The sequence below is a fragment of the Hyperolius riggenbachi genome, chromosome 12 (genome assembly GCF_040937935.1).
Source record: "Hyperolius riggenbachi isolate aHypRig1 chromosome 12, aHypRig1.pri, whole genome shotgun sequence".
NCBI lineage: Eukaryota > Metazoa > Chordata > Amphibia > Anura > Hyperoliidae > Hyperolius > Hyperolius riggenbachi.
Genome location: NC_090657.1, coordinates 17,130,575 through 17,154,005, shown reverse-complemented (window position 1 = coordinate 17,154,005; position 23,431 = coordinate 17,130,575). Strand labels below are relative to the sequence as shown.

At 48.3% G+C, this 23,431-nt stretch overlaps 1 protein-coding gene across 2 annotated transcripts in view; it reads right to left on the bottom strand.

Annotated features, from left to right (window-relative positions):
- The window catches only part of CEP95 (centrosomal protein 95), an 88,352-nt gene that overhangs the window by 34,597 nt on the left and 30,324 nt on the right, over positions 1 to 23,431 (bottom strand). For both annotated transcript variants that reach the window (XM_068262241.1, XM_068262242.1), the window contains exon 12: positions 21,337 to 21,521. In XM_068262241.1, coding sequence (XP_068118342.1) covers positions 21,337 to 21,521 — 185 coding nt within the window. The remainder of the gene's footprint in view (positions 1 to 21,336; positions 21,522 to 23,431) is intronic.

Genomic DNA, 23,431 nt, shown 5'->3' with positions numbered 1-23,431 from the left:
GCACTTCAAAAAGCGCTGAGTGTTTGCGATTACGCTAGGGCTTGTTGGTGTGCACTACCCCTAAATCACCTCACTCCAGTGTGAATACACCCATAGGATAACATTAGCAAGAGCTTTTACATTCACAAATCGCTTAGAAAAGCTCTTGCAGTGTGAGCAAGCCCTGATAATGAGGATTCTTGGATGTTGTGAATGTGTCATGACCGTTATATAGTGGGATGGATGGGGCTCTTCTCGAGTGTTGAGTTTGCTTCAAGTAATATGTGACTTAAGCTGGCCACTAACGGTCCAAATTCTGCGAAAAATCGTTCGAGCGATCAGAAATTCTGATCGGATTGTTTGTAAATAATCTCCATTGGTGGACACAATCGATTGTGAACGAGTGAAAAAAATGTCGCCCGAATGAATTTTCGTCGAACGAAAACTTGGATTTTCTTGGTGGTCGTGATAGATAGGAAGCAATGATTGGTTAGTTGATGGTGTAGTGAACGATTTTTCGTCCGATCAGAATTTCTGATCGCTCGAACGATTTTTCGCTAGAAATTGGACTGTTAGTGGCCACCTTTAGTTCCCAAATATAAGAATGAGCAGACTTGTGCCTAAATGTCAGACATAACTCCACAGATTGATCGCTTGGATGGCGATACAATGGAGCTCTGAAGCAGGGGGACACACACGTCTTTCAGTTTTCTGCACGCGTTTTTCTGCACACCATGTTTGTTTTGTATGCAGGAAAACGCACATGCTTTTTCACAGCGGCTACTGTAATTAATAGTGAAAACTGACAAAATGTGTAGAATTATTCTGCAGGATGGCCATTTCTTTTATGCGCTTGAAAAACGCATTGTGTGGACTAGCCCACTTATTAACATGTTGTTTCTGTGCAGAAAATGTGCACAAAAACAGTCAAGTGTGTCCCCTGACTTAGGGCCCATTCACACTTGCGGTTTAAATTTTGCAGGAGTGATTTTTCTGCGATTTCACGTGGAAAAATCACTAAACAGTGCGGCGATTTTACCATGATCGCGTTTAGCGCTTCTATAGCACTGAAACGCGATCGCCGGTAAATCGCCTGAAAATGGTGCAGGCAATGCGTTTGCGATTTTGGGCGATTAGCGCAAATCGCCCAAGTAAGAACGGGCCCATAGGGTTTCATTACACTAGCGCTTTTAAAAAGTGCTAGCGTTTGAGCGTTTTGCTGAAATTGCGGCAAAAATGCTCTAGTGTGAATGGGCCCTTAGATCTACGAGTTCCTCTGAATTCAGCTGCTCTGCAGTTTTTTTTTTTATTAATCGCTCTCCCGGTAATGTAGGTGAAATATGATGGACGAGCAGATTTGGGAGTGAGCAGCTGGTGGCTTATATGGTTGGAGGTCTGACCTAATACATGGGAGACCCGAGATCAAATCCCAGCATGGGAGCTTGTGGTTCTGGCCTGCTCCAGCCCTCAGGATCAGCAAGGTCTATGGGGGGTCCTGAGCCAGATATCAGAAGCTCCAATATGCCAGGTGAGTGACTAAAGGTGCCCAGCCTGGGGGGGAAGGAGGCAGACCCCGGTAGGAGGGTGAAGGGTGGTAGAAAGGGGGACTACAGCGTCCAAAAAATAAATACATTTTACATTTTTGTTAAAAATATAAAAAAACACCATATTTATTAATTGCCCACTGTATCTGTAACCTGTGCTGAGACTTTTGGGACACCTTGCAGGCAGCCCATTAACCTTTCCTGTGTTACCGTTCACACCTTGCAGGCGACTCAGTAGCCTTTCCTGCGTTACTGGCATGTTACCGTCCACACATCTCATGCCACGGAGTTGAGAGCCACCTTTTGCTCAGAGGCTGGATTCTCAGCAGCCCCGTTGGTAACCGAACTCAGGTTTCTCAGCAGCCCTGTTTGAGCGCTTGTGGGAAGCGAACTCAGGTTTCTCAGTGCCACTGTCAGAGCCCTTACCACTGAGCTATTTCCTTGGCTCATACATTATCTGTTCGTCCATAATATTTCACTAGAAGAAAGATGTAAAAACAAGAGAAATAAAGAGACAGGTCTGCTCAACAGCGCCCCACTCTGGGCTGGTTAGAGAGCCTCTGCGCTAACGCCTTTACTCAAGCTTCTTCATATACACATCCATCATATTTCACAGGCTTTTAGAAAATAACAAGAGCTAAGTCAGACTAGAACCCACGACCAACAACACTGGTGCATTAACTTGCTGAGCCAAATCCCAAGTGAATACTTATCCTAAGTTAGTGTGGATCCATCATCAACCCTACCCAACACACAGGGAATAAATAAATACCAGCACCGAGATTTGAACCCAGGTCTTCAAATCAACAGCGCCCCACTCTGGGCTGGTTAGAAGGCCTCTGCGCTAACGCCTTTACTCACGCTTCTTCATATACACATCCATCATATTTCACAGGCATTTAGAAAATAACAAGAGCTAAGTCAGACTAGAACCCACGACCAACAACACTGGTGCAGTAGCAGCAGGGTGCTTAACTCACTGAGCCAAATCCCAGGTGAATGCTTGGCTTGCATTAGCTACATCACATACTTGTCCTGAGTTAGTGTGGATCCATCATCAACCCTACCCAACACACAAGGAATAAATAAATACCAGCACCGAGATTTGAACCCAGGTCTCCAAATCAAAAATAAAGTAAGCACACTAACACACTGTGCCACTGGCTATTGCTTTTTGGGGTCCATCATAAACTCATTCATCACAAATGAAGTAAGAATTGATTCATTGTGAACTCTACACAACATGCTGAGGTTATATAAAGAACTGTCAGGACTTGAAAACTAGTCAAAGAAGGTGTTTAATGTGCTAGGCCACATTCAAAACTGTTAGAATGTTGCTTCTCATCAAGTATTCACAGCTCACAGGGAGATAACTGCTGGATCTATCGGGCTTTGAACCCAGGTCTCTAAAACTAAAAGAAGCATGTATCTTAGCTCGCTGAGCCACAGCGCATATTAGAAATGTTTCTCTTTATTTCATGTTGTTAAGCGGCCTAACTTGTGACCTGCTGATGTAAAGACTTTGCTCCTAATCCTGGTAGTTCATGTTATTTATAACTCTCATTCATGGCCTGCATACTTCATAGCTCTGTAGCTACTTCTCAGAAGTATTACTGCACTAGCAGCTTATACAGAAGCTTTGATGCCACTTTAGGAGATTTGCTTTTGAATCTGGACCCTGACCGGATTGTATTGCTTGTGTTCTGTAGATGATGATGATATTGGGAAATAGATTGCAGTGAAGCTCTTTTAGTTACAACTTTTGGTTACAGTTTGGTTCTTCGTGGTCCATCCATCGCTCATCAAACCAGCATCTTCGGGATGCGACATACAGAAGTAGTACGTAGTCTACAGCTGTAATTTTGAAGACTTGGGCTGGAATCTTGATATTGGCTGCCACCACATATGCCTTATCCCCGCTGCAGAGAGCAGCAGTCCACGAGGAAGTTACTTTAGCGAAACAATTGTCGACTGGACAGGTCTCTGTGGGTGGTATTATCTGATGGAATGGTGATGTATTGCGATTGGATACATTCTACTGTATAACATTGTCCTTTGTATTGCAAACCTTGCTATTAAATGTGGGAGTTTAACACCAGCTGGTGCCCATGTGAGGACATTGTTTTTGTTGACAAGATATTGGGAAATAGATTGCAGTGAAGCTCTTTTTGTTACAACTTTTGGTTACAGTTTGGTTCTTCGTGGTCCATCTATCGCTCATCAAACCAGCATTTCGGGATGCGACTTACAGAAGTAGTACATATTCTACAGCTGTAATTTTGAAGACTTGGGCTGGAGTCTTGATATTGGCCGCCACGTATGCACTGACTGTTGTAAAGGCTTCATAACTGCGTACGAGAGAGAACGGCGCCGGAGACTTGGGCGCAGGACACAGCCAGTATATGGCTGATCCTGCTGCTGCACAAGTCCGGGCCGTGTTAATTACTCTTCCCCCTCCAGGCCGACATGGATAGTGGGGGAATGAAATAATTTGTCTTCCAGCAATTGCTGGACGCCGAATTATTGTTTTAAAAGCAACTTCAGCTTCATCTTCTGACGGCGCTGAAGTTACTCCCTGTGCCTGCGATAGCCGTAGTTCCTATTACGGCCTATGGTGGCGCCAGCTGCGCTCAAGTCTCCTGCGCTGCTGCGCCCACGTGTCCAGCGCTGGATTTACCGTGCTCGTCATAACTGCCCTATACATGATTAGAGAGGAATATGGAGGCTGCCAGAATAGTTCTTTTTTTAAAGGCAACCTGAATCAGGAGTACTCTGAAGGCTTTCAGATTTCTATCACTATTTAGAAATAGAGGTTCTACAGATCAATGATAAATGCTTATTTTGGATGAGGAATCTGCAATGTACACTCTGCTGGTGAGATCTGAGAACTGTAGCTCTAGACTTTCCTTGTTCGCAGTTGATGACTGCGAAAAGGTAGATGATCAAGTCATGCTGGGCTGTGGCTCACTGAGGTAGTCACCAATAGCTGGATGATGTTTTGGAGACCTGGGTTTGAATCCCAGAACTAGATGCAATTTATTTTATGTTCTTGAGTATGACCACTTCTGAGTTTACTATTAAAAAAAAGGGGGAATTCTACTGTAGTACCTTTTAAAGGGAATCCGAGGTGAGAGGGAAATGGAGACTGCCATATTTATTTTTAAATAATACCAGTTGCCAGGCAGTCTTCCTGATCCTGTGTGTCTAATAATTTTAGCCATAGACCCTGAACAAGCATGCAGCAGATCAGGTACTCTGGTGCAGCTGAATCAGGCTTTACAGGATTAGCCATATGCTTGTTCCAGGGTTTGACTTAAGATCAACAGGACAACCAGCCAACTGGAATTGTTTACAAGGAAATAATTATTGCAGCCTCCATATCCCTCTCACCTTGGGTTCCCTTTAAGGGTTGAACTATATTACACAGCAAGTGTACAGTCTAGATTTCATTCATATTCCAAGCAGATTGTATTTTATTATTCCAGTTTCAAGCTGTATACATTTTGCATGAAATCTGAATGCAAACCATTTCCTAGTGTGACTATTGCAACATCCTACTTTGCAGGCTACGAAAAAGATTGGCATCCCTCCAATCCCTACTGATCTCTGCTGCCTGGCTCATCTACCTCTGCTCCCCCGCCTCTGATACTGCTCCCCCGCCTCTGATACTGCTCCCCTCTCTGATACTGCTCCCCCGCCTCTGATACTGCTCCCCCGCCTCTGATACTGCCCCCCCCCGCCTCTGATACTGCTCCCCCGCCTCTGATACTGCTCCCCCGCCTCTGATACTGCTCCCCTCTCTGATACTGCGCCCCCGCCTCTGATACTGCTCCCCCGCCTCTGATACTGCTCCCCTCTCTGATACTGCTCCCCCGCCTCTGATACTGCTCCCCTCTCTGATACTGCGCCCCCGCCTCTGATACTGCTCCCCCGCCTCTGATACTGCTCCCCCGCCTCTGATACTGCTCCCCTCTCTGATACTGCTCCCCCGCCTCTGATACTGCTCCCCTCTCTGATACTGCTCCCCCGCCTCTGATACTGCTCCCCCGCCTCTGATACTGCCCCCCTCTCTGATACTGCGCCCCCGCCTCTGATACTGCTCCCCCGCCTCTGATACTGCTCCCCCGCCCCTGATACTGCTCCCCCCCCCGCCTCTGATACTGCTCCCCTCTCTGATATTACTCCCCCACCTCTGATACTGCTCCCCCGCCTCTGATACTGCCCCCCCCGCCTCTGATACTGCTCCCCCGCCTCTGATACTGCCCCCCCCCCCCGCCTCTGATACTGCTCCCCCGCCTCTGATACTGCCCCCCCGCCCCTGATACTGCTCCCCCCCCCCGCCTCTGATACTGCTCCCCCGCCCCTGATACTGCCCCCCCCGCCTCTGATACTGCTCCCCTCTCTGATATTACTCCCCCACCTCTGATACTGCTCCCCCCCCCGCCTCTGATACTGCTCCCCTCTCTGATATTACTCCCCCACCTCTGATACTGCTCCCCCGCCTCTGATACTGCTCCCCCCGCCTCTGATACTGCTCCCCCGCCTCTGATACTGCCCCCCCCCCCGCCTCTGATACTGCTCCCCCGCCTCTGATACTGCCCCCCCGCCCCTGATACTGCTCCCCCCCCGCCTCTGATACTGCTCCCCCGCCCCTGATACTGCCCCCCCCCCCCCGCCTCTGATACTGCTCCCCTCTCTGATATTACTCCCCCACCTCTGATACTGCTCCCCCCCCGCCTCTGATACTGCTCCCCTCTCTGATATTACTCCCCCACCTCTGATACTGCTCCCCCGCCTCTGATACTGCCCCCCCCGCCTCTGATACTGCTCCCCCGCCTCTGATACTGCCCCCCCGCCCCTGATACTGCTCCCCCCCCCCCGCCTCTGATACTGCTCCCCCGCCCCTGATACTGCCCCCCCCCCCGCCTCTGATACTGCTCCCCTCTCTGATATTACTCCCCCACCTCTGATACTGCTCCCCCCCCCCGCCTCTGATACTGCTCCCCTCTCTGATATTACTCCCCCACCTCTGATACTGCTCCCCCGCCTCTGATACTGCCCCCCCCCCCGCCTCTGATACTGCTCCCCCGCCTCTGATACTGCCCCCCCGCCCCTGATACTGCTTCCCCCCCCCCGCCTCTGATACTGCTCCCCCGCCCCTGATACTGCCCCCCCCCCCCCCCCCGCCTCTGATACTGCTCCCCTCTCTGATATTACTCCCCCGCCTCTGATACTGCTCCCCCGCCTCTGATCTCTGCTCCACCGCCTCTGATACTGCTCCCCCGCCTCTGATACTGCTCCCCCGCCTCTGATACTGCTCCCCCGCCTCTGATCTCTGCTCCACCGCCTCTGATACTGCTCCCCCGCCTCTGATACTGCTCCCCCCCCGCCTCTGATACTGCCCCCCGCCTCTGATACTGCCCCCCCCCCGCCTCTGATACTGCTCCCCTCTCTGATATTACTCCCCCGCCTCTGATACTGCGCCCCCGCCTCTGATCTCTGCTCCACCGCCTCTGATACTGCGCCCCCGCCTCTGATCTCTGCTCCACCGCCTCTGATACTGCTCCCCCGCCTCTGATACTGCCCCCCGCCTCTGATACTGCCCCCCCCGCCTCTGATACTGCTCCCCCGCCTCTGATACTGCTCCCCTCTCTGATATTACTCCCCCGCCTCTGATACTGCTCCCCCGCCTCTGATCTCTGCTCCACCGCCTCTGATACTGCCCCCCCGCCTCTGATACTGCCCCCCCGCCTCTGATACTGCTCCTCCCCGCCTCTGATACTGCCCCCCCCCGCCTCTGATACTGCTCCCCCGCCTCTGATACTGCCCCCCCTGCCTCTGATACTGCCCCCCCTGCCTCTGATACTGCTCCCCCACCTCTGATACTGCCCCCCCCGCCTCTGATACTGTCCCCCCCTCCCGCCTCTGATACTGCCCCCCGCCTCTGATACTGCCCCCCCCCCCGCCTCTGATACTGTCCCCCCCTCCCGCCTCTGATACTGCTCCCCCGCCTCTGATACTGTCCCCCCCTCCCGCCTCTGATACTGCCCCCCCGCCTCTGATACTGCCCCCCCCCGCCTCTGATACTGTCCCCCCCTCCCGCCTCTGATACTGCCCCCCGCCTCTGATACTGCTCCCCCGCCTCTGATACTGCCCCCCCCCGCCTCTGATACTGTCCCCCCCTCCCGCCTCTGATACTGCTCCCCCAGCTCTGATACTGCCCCCCCAGCTCTGATACTGCCCCCCCCGCCTCTGATACTGTCCCCCCCTCCCGCCTCTGATACTGCCCCCCGCCTCTGATACTGCTCCCCCAGCTCTGATACTGCCCCCCCGCCTCTGATACTGTCCCCCCCCCCCCGCCTCTGATACTGCCCCCCGCCTCTGATACTGCTCCTCCCGCCTCTGATACTGCCCCCCCCCCGCCTCTGATACTGTCCCCCCCGCCTCTGATACTGTCCCCCCCCCCGCCTCTGATACTGCTCCCCCGGCTCTGATACTGCTCCCCCGCCTCTGATACTGCCCCCCCCGCCTCTGATACTGTCCCCCCCCCCGCCTCTGATACTGCTCCCCCGGCTCTGATACTGCTCCCCCGCCTCTGATACTGCTCCCCCGCCTCTGATACTGCTCCCCTGCCTCTGAATATTGACAGCCAGTAGAGGGATTGTCAAAGAATCCAGTGCAAACTCCAACCCTATCATACAACCATAAGTTGTCTCCAGAGTTCATTTCCTTTCTAATATTATTTAGCAACCATTTCACCAGGAACTTTGGCTCCTCCCATGAAACCCCCTATTCTCTAGCTTTGTAACCACCTTTCAGGCTTGGAACGCACTAGAAAGCGCAAAAAGCGATTGCAATCGCTGGCGATTTGTGATAACGTTTTGCAAGTGATTTTGGGAGCAATTTCCCTGCTCCTATACAATTCATTAGAATGGAAACACTCCCAAAATGCTGCATATTCTGTGATTGTGACTTCCTTAAAGAGACACTGAAGCGAAAAAAAAAATATGATAGAATGAATTGGTTGTGTACTATGAATAATTACTAGAAGATTAGCAGCAAAGAAAATATCCTCATATTTTTATTTTCAGGTATATAGTGTTTTTTTCTAACATTGCATCATTCTATAATATGTGCAGATTACACAACACTCAGCATTCAAAATGAGTCTTTCAGAGCAGTCTAAGAAGTAATGACCTCTCCTCTGCCAGAGGAAAAGTAAATAGTCCAGGAACAGTTGAGATAATAAAAGTCAGATAACAGCCCTCTCCATGACTAACTTAGTCTGAGAGCTTAATGGCTTGTTTGCATAGAGATAACTGGATTTTCTCAACTCTTCCTGTACTGGAAACAATTAGACTGATGTATCTGATCTTAATGTTTTATTTCTTAGCTGTACTACACATACAAATCATAATATCATCATTTTTTTTTCCGCTTCAGTGTCTCTTTAATCACAATCGCTCTAGTGCAGTGATTTGCAAACTTGGCCCTCCAGCTGTTAAGGAACTACAAGTCCCACAATGCATTTGCCTTTATGAACCATGACTGTGGCTGTCAGACTCCTGCAATGCATTGTGGGACTTGTAGCTCCTTAACAGCTGGAGAGCCAAGTTTAGCCAAGTAGAGAGCCAACTGCTCTAGTGGAATCTGTCAAATCAATTTACACTGGCAGAGCGTTTAGGAAAAACGCTAGCGATGGAAAGCGCTCCCTAAATGCTCGAAAAACCCTCTAGTGGATTCCAGGCCTAACTTTCTCACCTAGGACTTCTCATGTGTCAGTTTTGGAAAACTCTCCCATAGCTTTTCTGGCATGCATACCCTCAACTACACCTCTACAGACAAACCTATAATCTGCAATACTTAGATGCTGAGACTTACTGCCTCGTTCACTGGCCCCTTCATCTGCTCACCTAGGGGTTGATTCATCAAACCGCGGTAATACATTATGCGCATTACCATAGAAGCAGACACTCTACTGGAGTATCACGGGTCACACTAGTGTATCTCGCAGTACTTCTGCTCGTAAGCAATGGTAATATTACCGGTTTGATAAATCAGCCTCCCAGTGCCTACATCTCACTAGCCTGTATGCCAGGCATGGGCAAACTTGGCCCTCCAGCTGTTACGGAACTACAAGTCCACAATGCATTTGCCTTTATGAGTCATCACTGTGGCTGTCATGGAACTACAAGTCCCACAATGCATTGCAGGAGTCTGACAGCCACAGTGATGACTCATAAAGGCAAATGCATTGTGGGACTTGTAGTTCCGTAACAGCTGGAGGGCCAAGTTTGCCCATGCCTGCTGTATGCTCACGTCTCATTGTCTACAGGTCCTTCTCAAAAAATTAGCATATTGTGATAAAGTTCATTATTTTCTGTAATGTACTGATAAACATTAGACTTTCATATATTTTAGATTCATTACACACAACTGAAGTAGTTCAAGCCTTTTATTGTTTTAAAGAGAACCCGAGGTGGGAATTCATTATGCTAGTGGGGCACAGAGGCTGGTTGTGCACACTAACACCAGCCTCTGTTGCCCCATGGTGTGCCTCAAAGACCCCCCTGCGCGCCGCTATTGGAGGGAAGTGACGCGGCGGGTAGCGCCGATACGGAGGAGGCGGGGAAGCGGCACTGACAGACAGCGCTTAGGTAAACATTGTGCTGGCGACACGCTGTGTGTCACTAGCACTGCGGGGAGGGATAGCGGCGCACAGGGGGGTCTTGGAGGCACACCATGGGGCAACAGAGGCTGGTGTTAGTGTGCACAATCAGCCTCTGTGCCCCACTAGCATAATAAATTCTCACCTCGGGTTCTCTTAAAAATTGATGATTTTGGCATACAGCTCATGAAAACCCAAAGTTCCTATCTCAAAAAATTAGCATATCATGAAAAGGTTCTCTAAACGAGCTATTAACCTAATCATCTGAATTAACTATTTAACTCTAAACACCTGCATTCCTGAGGCTTTTAAGAACTCCCAGCCTGGTTCATTACTCAAAACATGGGTAAGACTGCTGACCTGACTGCTGTCCAGAAGGCCATCATTGACACCCTCAAGCAAGAGGGTAAGACACAGAAAGAAATTTCTGAATTAATAGGCTGTTCCCAGAGTGCTGTATCAAGTCACTTCAGTGGGAAGTCTGTGGGAAGGAAAAAGTGTGGCAGAAAATCCTGCACAACGAGAAGAAGTGACCGGACCCTGAGGAAGATTGTGGAGAAGGACCGATTCCAGACCATGGGGGACCTGCGGAAGCAGTGGACTAAGTCTGGAGTAGAAACATCCAGAGCCACCGTGTACAGGCGTGTGCAGGAAATGGTCTACAGGTGCCGCATTCCCCAGGTCAAGCCACTTTTGAACCAGAAACAGCGGCAGAAGCGCCTGACCTGGGCTACAGAGAAGCAGCACTGGACTGTTGCTCAGTGGTCCAAAGTTCTTTTTCGGATGAAAGCAACTTTTGCATGTAATTCGGAAATCAAGGTGCCAGAGTCTGGAGGAAGACTTGGGAGAGGGAAATGCCAAAATGCCTGAAGTCCAGTGTCAAGTACCCACAGTCAGTGATGGTCTTGGGTGCCATGTCAGCTGCTGGTGTTGGTCCACTGTGTTTTATCAAGGGCAGGGTTAATGCAGCTAGCTATCAGGAGATTTTGGAGCATTTCATGCTTCCATCTGCTGAAAAGCTTTATGGAGATGATTTCATTTTTCAGCACAACCTGGCACCTGCCCAAAGTGCCAAAACCACTGGTAAATGGTTTACTGACCATGGTATTACTGTGCTCAATTGGCCTGCCAACTCTCCTGACCTGAACCCCATAGAGAATCTGTGGAATAGTGTGAAGAGGAAGTTGAGAGACGCAAGACCCAACACTCTGGATGAGCTTAAGGCCGCTATCGAAGCATCCTGGGCCTCCATAACACCTGAGCAGAGCCACAGGCTGATTGCCTCCATGCCACGCCGCATTGAAGCAGTCATTTCTGCAAAAGAATTCCCGACCAAGTATTGAGTGCATAACTGAACAATTATTTGAAGGTTGACTTTTTTTTTGTTTTAAAAAACACTTTTCTTTTATTGGTCGGATAAAATATGCTAATTTTTTGAGATAGGAATTCTGGGTTTTCATGAGCTGTATGCCAAAATCATCAATATTAAAACAATAAAAGGCTTGAAATACTTCAGTTGTGTGTAATACATCAAAATATATGAAAGTCTAATGTTTATCAGTACATTACAGAAAATAATGAACTTTATCACAATATGCTAATTTTTTGAGAAGGACCTGTATCTCTGGTAGGATGTTGAATCAGGAAATATTATTAAAGGGAACCTAAACTGAGAGGGATATGGATGTTTCCTTTTAAACAATACCAGTTGCCTGCCAGTCCTGCTGATCTCTTTGGCTGCAGAAGTGGCTGAATCACACACCTGAAACAAGCATGCAGCTGATCCAGTCTGACTTCAGTCAGAGCACCTGATCTGCATGCTTGTTCAGGGGCTGTGGCTAAAAGTATTAGAAATACAGGATCAGCAGGAGAGTCAGGCAACTGGTATTATTTTTAAAGGAAAAATTAATATCCTTCTCAGTTTAGGTTCCCTTTAAAGAGAACCCGAGGTGGGGTTCTAACAACGAAATCCCCATACAGAGGCTGGGTCTGCTTATACAGCCCAGCCTCTGTTGCTATTCAGATTCCCCCTAAGCCCCCCCTGCGCTCTGCGAGACCTCATAAATCACAGCCGCGCTGTGCAGGCGGAGGGAAGGGACATGGGCGGGGACCGGAGCGATGCAGGAGGCGGGGGAGCGGCGAGACTGGCATTACGGAGGTAAACACAGCCGCTGCTGACAAGCTGCGTGTCAGCAGTGCGGCTGTAATTTATGGGGTCTCGCAGAGCGCAGGTGGGGCTTAGGGGGAATCTGACTAGCAACAGAGGCTGGGCTTTATAGGCAGACCCAGCCTCTGTATGGGGATTTCGTTGTAAGAACCCCACCTCGGGTTCTCTTTAAGGCTAGAGGCACACTTGGTGGTGTGATTTCACAGGAGTTTCAGGTCCTCTGCGTTTACTACACGTAATTTTCCATGACAGTTCTAAATTTTTTTAGGGTTGTGGTGCAATATATTTACGTAAGAAATGCATAGGAATAAGTAAACATTTTTAAATCATGGAGTGCGAACAAATACAAATGATGTGCAATTCCCACGTGTTCCATTGACTTCAAAGGCTAGTGGACTCTTCCGCCATGTGCGGCAAAACATGCACAATTCAAACGAGTGCTCCCAGCCAGGAAGGGTCACACATGAGGCTGCGGGAAAACAGGCAGCGGTTTCCAGTGGCTGAATCTTTATCATTGGTGAACAGCTGACTGTTGGCAATGGGAAATCGCATGCGTTGTGTGATAAAACAAAACAAGCAGAGCTGCGGTAAATTGCACGTTGCTCCCAGTGCACTGTGATTGTGCCTTAGGGGGCATTATGTACGTTTTTGTATTGCGGAAGTGTGACCCTACCCTAAGAATCTGACAGCAGTTATGCTGGGAATACACAGCTGGATTCTGAGCCATTTAGATGGCTCGATAGATAATTTCCGACATGTCCGATCTGCGACCGGATCGTTTCGCTGCTCGATTCTGCATGGAGGACAATGGGAAAAGATAAGAAAAACGAGTGGAATAGAATCACCTGCAGAATCGGGCACAGAATCGAGTGGCAAAATTGAGCCGTATATGCCCAGCCTTAGACTGTGATGGTTAGATAACTGGATCAGCTGATTTCCAGGAGGGCAGGTGTTGTGGAGTGTTATTAGTCTGCAGTGGTGAGTACCTATCAAAAGTAATCTATGGAGGAACAGCTGGTGAACAGGAAACAGGTTCATGGGCACTAAAGGCTCTTTGGTGCATGTGAGAAGCCAATCTGGTCCAATCCACTGAAGAACTACAGCAGTAGAGACTGCAAAAAAAAAAAAGTAATACTTACCTTGAGATTAAGTGTCAGAAGAGATGGTGCATAGCAGTTTGCGCTCTACACACAGAGCATCCAGATTTTGTATGCTGACACCCATTCACCATAGAGGAGAGAATGCGCTTGCAAAAAGCAAGAGCATCCTGCAGAGTACTAATGACAAGAGTGAGAAATGTGGGGTCCTAGCTTCCACCTGCATCCCATCTTTGTACACTTCCGCATTCAGAGCTGGACATTCTGTCTCTGAATGCAGTCATATACGGCAATGGAACGCACCAGAATGCAGGTGGAAGCCAGGTAAGTTAACCCCACATTTTCTGTTCCTGCCTACAGTACTCTGCAGTACGATCTCACTTAATGTTAGTACTTTAAGTGGTAAATGGTAAACTAGTGGCAGACCTGGAAATTTGAAAGCAGACGACTGGAGGTGCATACACACATCAGACCATATCTTTGGAACATGAAAGATCACAGACCAATCTTACCCCCTTCCATGTAGTATGAGAGACATACTCTACACAGTCTATTCTATGGAGCTGAACTCCACATCAGACAGAAATCTTTGCAAGATGCTGCACACACAGATGCTGTACACATGCAACAGATCAGTACCTGCAAAAGATCCGTTCCTGCAAAATGCATTCATAGTCTATGAGATCTGCAGATCCTCATACACACCTTGTTTAACAGACATTCATCTGCAGATCAGATCCACCAGGATGGATTTTCAGCTCTGCAGATGATAGTCTGATCTGTACTTTGTCAGTACTTTTTCACCTACTTTTTGGACTTTTTCAATTGGGTGGCGTGCAGCTAGTTTTTTTTCTGTGAATCATTGAAGCTAACTGTCAGTTAGCTACATGATTCACCACTAGAGGGCGCATCTGCCCATCTAGTCTGATCGCCGCCGGCTTTTATAGAAAGCAGAAAATCCCGTTGTAAATGGGATTTTCTGCTTGGCTTCCCTCGTCGCCATGGCGACGATCGGGATGACGTCATGGCGTCGGGGGATGTCCGATCCAGCCCCATAGCGCAGCCTGGCACTGATTGGCCAGGCTGTGCAAGGGTTCTGGGGGGGGGGGGGGGGGCGGTTGCGCCCTTACGCCACTGTTAGCGGCAGCGATCAGACCCCACACACAGCTAGCAAAGTGCTAGCTGCGTGTATAGAAAAAAAAAAAAAAAGATCGGAGATATCCACTGCAGCGGTAATGGACGAGCTGAGCTCATCATTATCGCTAAGGTGGTTAAACAGAAGATGAAATATTATCCCCTAGGCCCAATGTCTGTTGTGCAGTGCAATACCATTATATTCCAATGGGGCTCCAACACTGGTACGTGATACTGTGCAGCATACTGTGCGTTACCGGCCGATGTGCACAGTCATTACCGCACTACTTGCTGAAGCCCCTTTAATGTGTAGCAGCATCATTTCCTGCCCTGGCACAGCGGTTGTACCGTCCATGCACTCTTCTGCCATGCTGTCTGCCTCTTCTGTATCTGGCGCGTTATTTTTAAACACGTGCCGGATAGACAAGAGGCAGACAGTGTGGCTAAGAGTGCAGGGACGGGGGACGAATGAATGCTGCTACATGTAAGGGGGGTGGGGGGGATGGAGAATGACACATATTGGCAGGGTTTGGCCATTTCCCCCTTTGCCCCTATGGCAGCGCCAATCCTGGGTGAAGGTTGCATACCTTTGAATGACCACAAGGATGAATTTCATATTTATTTAGCACAGCACAATACATTTTGCCTGTCAAAGCCTAATTCATTCGGTGCAATCACTAGGGAGTTCTACATTCTATCATAGACAGCACCTGATGAAGCTGGGTTTGAGCAGAGAAACATGTTGTCTGTGGTCATTAAAAGGCAAGCCCACCTTCACCACATCACCGTTCAGGTGTCTTATATTAATGATTTATAAGGCTGCGCTGTCTAAAACAATTCTTCTTAGAGCAATCTGTTATCTTTCTTATTAAGAACCGTCCTCCTTGTAATCTCCTCGTGGGATCGCTGTTTCACTGTTCCAGGTAAAAGATTGTATATAATAACTGAACTGCGCTCTCCACTCCGCCAGATAAACCTGTGAACAAGACATAAGGCTCCACACAGCTTAATACTGTTTCAATGACTCCACACACACCCGTGTCACAGTGATTAGTGCTGCACGCGCCTGACATCATCGAGGTCCTGCATACACTGGTGAATCTGAACGAGATACGAGTAGCGAGAGAATGCCAGTCAGGTAGCCTGAGGCCGGGATAGAGATTCGGGATGCCGCATCTCTGACCAACCAGAACGGAAGCTGAGGCCACTGCAGACCCCGCTGTATAAGCATTTGATGTGCAATACTACAAGAACACCTCATGTGAGGTTTGCAATTTGTGCACGGGTGATTCAATTAGCTTAAAGGTTTTACGCTATGTTCAGTTTTATGTTTTTTATGAGCTGGAATTTGAATCTGTGATTAAAGACATGGAAGACAGAAAGTTGCCTTTGGGGTTAATCAATAAACGATAGATCCACCTGCTGTCTGAGGTGGCTACCATTTGGTGAGCTGAATATATTGGAGAGTGTGGCTTGAAGCAGTGTGTTCACGCATGCAGCGCTAATCACTGTGACACGGGTGTTTGTGGAGTCATTGAAACAGTATTATGCTATGTGGAGCCTTATGTCTTGTTCATAGGTTTGTCTGGCCAAGTGGAGAGCACAGTAACATTCAGGTGTCTAACTTCTCCAAATGCCCTCTTACAGGAACCAACCCTTATAGAGACCCCACTCACCTTCCTAACAGTGGACTCCTTGATCGGTGGTAGAGAGCGACCCATCCTGCTGCTGTGTGATTTTCCGGGGGAGTATGGGGCAGTGAGAGAAGATAAAACCCCTGCAGTCCAAGTGAAGGCTGCACATTCTACAGGCAACCTTTCATGTGAATACTAAGGCTTGGTTCACACATAAAGTGTCGTGTCCTGTCCGTTTTTGACAGTTAGTATCAGTTCTTTATGTGTTTCTATGGCTGTGTTTACACTTAAAGTTGTACATTTCCAGTCCAGTTCCATCAGTTTTGTATCACACATAAAAGGTGTATAGTTCCAATCCAGTCAGGTTAAACTGATAGAAAACTGACTGGACCAGAAATATACAGATTTATGTTAGAACTTAGGCCCGGTTCACATTAGCGGTCGCCGTCCGGAATCGCCGTGCCGGAGCCGGACCGCATGCAGAACGGACGGAACGGACGCACGGCATAGCAATGAAAGCCTATGCGTCCATTCACATGCGTCCGTTTCGTCCGGACCGGATCCGGACTCCGGCATAACACCCAACATGCGCTATTTTTTGGTCCGGCTCCTCCGGCAGCCGTATCCGGAGCGGAGCTGGACTGCACTATCCGGCCAATACAAACCAATGAGAACCGGAGAGCGCACAACACACTGGCTAAAAATCTGGATGTTCTACCCCACTTCCTATGCGTATTGAAGCGGCGATTTTGGATGGGGACACATGGGCAAGCATTTTGGAGTGGAGCAGCAGTGATTTTAAACGTGCTGGAGATGTTGGCAGTATGTCGGCGGTGGAGGTGAGTGCTAAACAGCGGAGGGCCTGATTCCACAGGTCCACCTTCTGCTGACCTCCCAGACCCCAACATTTTTATTCCTTTTCTACTATCTTTTGCCAAACGGATCCGGATCGCATCCTGATGAACACATGATGCAAACTGACCGGATCCGGTCCGGATCAGAACCGTACGGTTCCGATCCGGATCCGGTCAGGTCATCCAGTCCGTTTGGCAGAGAACCGCAAGTGTGAACGGGGCCTAAGAGTAATACCAAAATGTCCTGAAGTGTGCTGCTCTAAGACCCGCTGCCACGGATTAGGTTCTCTTGCCATTAATGAGCCAGCAGATTTTTTGACTGATCCACAACACTTTCCATCACATAATGCTGTTAGAAAATATCTTTCCATTTCAATTTGCATCCAGGTATGAATTTCCAGAACACGATGAAGCTGAAATCGTTCTCTCTTTGCAGGCCTGGAACCTGTCCATCCTTTGTGGAGTACACAGACTAGAAAATACCATTTTGCTGCAAAAGTAATTAGATTACAGAGTTGGACCCCTTTTATTCATTTCCCTCCCCTAGGTTGTAGCAAAGCATGGCAACTTCCAAGTCACCATCTGGAGGAACAAACGGTTTTGCAAGTGAATATAGAAGCAAGCTGAAATATGGTTTGTTATTAATCCCTCCCCATATGAAATTAAGATATTGCCTTTTGCTTTAATCTCCACAATTGGAAGCCATTTTTCACTGCTCTTTTGTTGCACACACTAGAAAAGGTGTGGAAAGGATAAATGCTTTATTACACGCTGGGCAAGGAGGAACTAGGACAGGAATGGATGATGAGACTCTCCAGAGCTGCAGTGCTAGACACGAAGTTCTCTCTCTCAGCAGCACAGAGGAGGTGGGTGGGAGTTAGCTCTTTGTTCACAGCGTAAGACTGGCTGGTGCCTCTTCCAGCTCCTCCCACACTTCCTCATGCTGGTGATGAAGGGACAGAGGGAGGAGTTTGGAAAGTTTATAAACTGCTGTTTAGTTTAACCAAATTGCATCTGACACAGGAAGCCAGCTTTGTAAACAGCCCCAGCCAGGTAATAAAAAAAAGAAATAATAATAATGATATATGTGCAGCAACATTACAAATTACTATATATTTTATATGATAGGTTTTAAATCAAACCCCATAGCAACTCCCTAGCATATTACTTGAGCACAGTGATTTACACATGTACATTCAGAGGAAGAACAAAGCAAGCCAGAGGCTGAGGTGGTGAGCTCACATAGGTGAGAGAAGAGGCAGCACACCGCTTGCATGCTTTAAGGCCCGTACACACGCCGGACTGGAGGCCACGACGGGTCCGTCATCACCTCCCGCTGGGTGGGCATTCCAACGACAGTCCGGCGTGTGTACGTGCTGTCGGCGGACTCATACGGCTGTTTCTGAGCGATCTGCCCGGCGGATCGCTCAGAAACAGCCGTATCAGTCCGCCGACAGCGCGTACACACGCCAGACTGTCGTTGGAACGCCCACCCAGCGGGAGGTGACGACGGACCCATCGTTGCCTCCAATCCGGAGTGTGTACGGGCCTTTAAGCTTGTATTTTCAGTGACAGAAAGCACACTAGAGGTTACGGACCTATTCAGCCCATCAGGTACGAAAGTGGTGAGGCCTCCGGACACCAGATGTCAGAGGAGCTGAAAGATATTCAAATCATGACATCATGGCAATGGAGGTCGCACTGTATTTTAGACAAAGGCTCAATGCAAAGCATTTTTCTCCTTGTGGTAGCCCAAATGAACAGCTACTGCAGGAGTAATATCAGTGGCGTAGCAATAGGGGTTGCAGGGGTAGCCACCGCATCGAAGCCCTTGGGCCAGAGAGGCCCCGAAGGGTCCACCCTCTATCACAGTATTAGCTCTCTATTGGTCCTGTGCTTGTAATAATCACTTCCATAGATACTTTGAGTATTAGTAATCCTTAACAAACTGTTCCCCATCCCCTTCTTGCAACTCTGACACTGTGGTTGTCCTTGGCAGGTTTTGGTGCGCCGTATCAATAGTTATGTATAGAGTGCTGGGAGGGGGGGGGGGGGAGCCATGTAAAACTTGCAGCAGGGTACATAGCTCCTTAGCTACGCCACTGAGTAATATTCTAGATCATGCAAGCTGTATATGGTAGGCCACAGGAAAGCATGGAGGGGTGACCAAATGCCAATCAAACAAGGTCCACAATATATACAAAAGAATCACAAAACAAGCAATAAAAATAAAGAAAAAAAAAGTAAAAAGGTAGACGGTCAGGCAGAAAAAAATAAAATAAAGAAACACAGATCACATGGAAGTACCCCCAGGGGGTATGTGTATAGGGTTGCCAGGTGTCCGGTTTTAGACCGGACAGTCCGGTTTTTGGCCGCTGTGTCCTGTCCAAAAAGGCATGTTAAACCGGACAATTAAGATGTCCGGTTTTATGCCTTTTGCCACTTGCCGCCACCCGTCCGCCAGCGCTGCGCGACCGCTGATTCGCTGCCTGGCTGTCAGTCAAAGGCACAGCCAGCCAGCTTACGCGGCGTAAGTTATGCCAGCTTAAGTACCGCCCCCGAGCCCACGCTTCCCGACGTTGCTACGGCAACGCCAACGCTGCGTTGCCAACGCACGCATGACGTGCGTCACTCACGTCATTTGCAATGCGATTCTGCATCTGCGAAGGAAGCAAGGTAAGGTCAGGAGTCTGGAGATATGGTGAGTGAGTGACCCATAATTCTCTGGTTGTATTTCCGCTCTTTGTGTGCATTGGCTCCGCTCTATCTCCCCTCCGTATAGTCCAGGCGTGACTTTCAATCTCATTCAATCTCGCCTGAGCCCGCTGCTTACTATACTTTATACTTGAATTCATACTATTGTACAACGCAATTTATACTGTTATACTGTTATATTTGTTATATTTGCTCAAAATGTGTACATACATGTAAGGCATAAAGTTAAAATATAAATCTGCGCAATGTATGTCCACTTTATTGTTCTCAATAAAAAATTTTGGTGGGAAAAAAAAAAATTTTTTTTAAAACTTCCCGCAAGAAATCGACCACTTCACTGTGCAAAAACGCCATAAATGCATTGCATTATTTGCATAGTTTTCCAGTTTTGTAATAGTTTTCTGCTCTGTCTCTTATTATGTGCATTTACTGGTGAAAAGCGGTCTCTTCTTATGTGCATTTACTGGTGAAAAGTGGTCTCTTATGTGCATGTACTGGTGAGGACAGTTAGTGACATGGCTATGTACTCTGTAATGTGCTGCAGAAGATGTCAGTGCGATATAAATACTGTAAAAAACATTTTTTAAAAAGCCCATTGCTTAGCCCCACTCTACATAAAAGTGCGCTTCTGACTTCGCCCCTAACTCCACCCCCTGTCCGGTTTTCTCCATCAGCCGACCTGGCAACCCTATATGTGTACCGAATGCTGAAAACCTAGGTTCTAGAGGAAAAGTACGTTAAGTGCAGCTATCCCTTAAAGTGAACCAGAGACGAAGCACCCTCATGTATTTTACCATATATATCAGTGGGAACATTAGAGAAAACTCCTACCCTGCTCTCTGTTTCATTCTTCACTGTTCAGCCTGCTTGTTCCAGCCCTGATAAAATCCCCAACTAAGCAGTGGCGGTGGCCTGGAGGAGGACATGGGACGCGTCTGGAGGATACCAAGGCTTCACTCTTCATAGGTTTTTTTTTTTTTTTTTTATTGTATGCTGCTTTGGGTTCTCATCAAGTTTATTACACTTTGCAGCAGATTTATTTAAAATCAGTATTCTAAAGGTTACGGTTAGGGCTTTTTCACGCAAACAGCTGACAGCAGCACACTTCACTGCTTGCCGGCCACTCCTGTTTATGTGCAGGGCACTTTCAACCAGCTGCAAGCATCTTGGCAACAGCAGCAAGCACTGCATGTGCATCTGAGTATTCCGCAGCTGGCCCTGGATACGATGTGCTGCATTATTTACCAGGCAGTAACCGCACAACATGTAAACTACTGATGCGCATGACGTTACTAAAGCAATGTTTTGCAACTGGAAGGTGACTGACCCTGGTTATCAACAGCTAAATAGCACATTAAGTGTGCCGTTTAAATGGTTGTCTGGAAAAGGCCTTAATATCCGTCCCTTTGCTCAATTAATTTAGTCTGCCTTTGCCCTTCATTCAGACACAGTTGTGCGGATGGGCATGTACAGCTCTGGTCAGTAAGGCATTCGGTGAGTGAGCATACATTTTCTCAGCACTTTGGTATCTTTACTGTACATACCTGAGCCTTGAGTCTCTGCAGGTCCAGTTCTTTCTGCACCTCCTTTCGGATCTTCCCCATTTCTCCTCTGGCTTCCTTGTGCAGAGCATCCTCAAACTGTGCCTGCAGCGAGGGGTGAGGCAGCGGCACAGGGGAGGAGGAGAGAGAGCGCGGCCTGGTCGGGGGCTTCTGATGGCTCTGCGAGGCTGGTGAACAGAGCATTGTTAGACGTTGCTTGGCAGAGGGCATTGGTTATGTCTATTTATCTAAACGTGATGCAAGTGACCTGACACTGATAGATTAATGGCTATTTGTGACTGCATAAGTGAAATTATAGCATAACAAGAAAGTATTTTGTGTCTTCCGCAGCAGAAGGAATGTGTACAGAAAATTTAAAGAGTAACTGTCAGGCTGCAAAAGCTAATTTAAACCTCTATTCTCCTGTGTTAAACAGTGTCACGGACGGTTGCGGGGCCGCAGACGCGTCCTGGAACCGCCCATGAAGAAAAAGCGATCGCACTCGATTCCCTGCATCGATTGCGCTTCAAATCGATACAATCTGGGTTGAGTGTGTAGGGGCAGCTGAAGTCCTTTTCTTAGCAGAGAGAGCACCATCCTAAAGGCTGGATGGCTCTTTTGATATGCTAATGAGCCTGAGCCTAATCTGCCCCGGAGAGTCCCTGGCTTCAAGCTGTGCTGATGGCCCATCCATCAGGTATAAGGTGACAAGCACCATGGCAGAAGCAATCTAGTTGGGGGGAAGCCAGACCCACTGGCTCCCTCCCAGCAGGGGAGGTGACACCTAGCTGGCTGCTCCAAACTTCAAAGAGCCTTTGCCTGGGAACAACCTGAGTCTCATAGCATATCCATAACTTCCCAGATCTGTCATATTTCTGGGGTTCCTGAGATGGCAGCTTCGCCAAACGTGGGGGAAGTGTAGCATGAGCCCCGGTGCTGGTTCTGAGGAAGTTTCAGAACATTCTGAGGTAAGGACTGCCAGTTAGGCAGTTTGAAAATGCCCTGATGATACCACAGGGGTCCCACCCCTCATGTCTGGTATCAGGGCGCTGGGTAAATCGAGACAGACCTGAAAATGTTAATAAATCGGCCCTGACCTGTACGGTTCTGTGAGATAGAGCCCATATATGGGTAGATATGATTTCTAGCCCCCAGGACAAGGGGAGGGCTCATCTCATCTTCTAAGGGGGTGTATGGCTCCCCGCCCTCACTCCCTCCTACTGAAGCAGGGGCATAAGAATGGCAGAGGACCCAAAAACTCAGTGTCCTCCACCCTGAAAACACCTTGAACTCATCAGGTGCCAGCTTGAGGATATGCTGGCATCCACCTGGTCTGAACTCTGAACTCTGATTGAAACCCAGCACTCTGTTTTTCCCACAAAAAGGACATCTTTCCAGGAACTAAGTATTTTTCTCCCTTCTTTTATTTTTTATACTGGCTATTACTGTCTTAATAATTGTGATTTTAATAATTGTCTGTATATATTAATTATTTATATTGCGTGAATAAACGACTTTCTCCAAGTCATTCACTGTCCGCTACCCTGCTTATCAGCACACACAGAACTGATCCCGGGTCTCTGAAGATACGCTACTGTTTGTTTGTTGTTGGCTAGACAGAATACCGTGTGTTTAACCGTTTTATTCGCAGGACTAGTCAGTCAGTTAGTGGGCTCCACGGTCCCATGGTAACCGCTGTGGTGGCAGTTTACTCTGAACCAGTGGGTGACGTTGTAATTACCCGTGTCTCACAGGCTCCCTTCTGAGTTGTCTGCGGCTAATTCTTAATGGTTCCTGCGCATTGACTGCGACCAGAGTTCGCACGATCTGTGCGCTGGCACCGTTTAGAGGGCTAAGTGCGGTCAGCCACTAGGGCTCCTGTGACAGTGTTAGGCAGCGGGTGGGACCTGTGTTGTGCTGAAAGTATCTGCGATAGCGCTAGTGCTATCGAGAAACGAACTAATTCGTTGGTGTAGCTGGAAGGCAATATATTTTTTATATATACAGAGAGACTGTGTAGCCAGTACCCCTCCCCAAAAGTTTTATTTTATTTGGCATGGAAATGTCCGGGAACTACAAGCTCATGGCCGTATCCGAC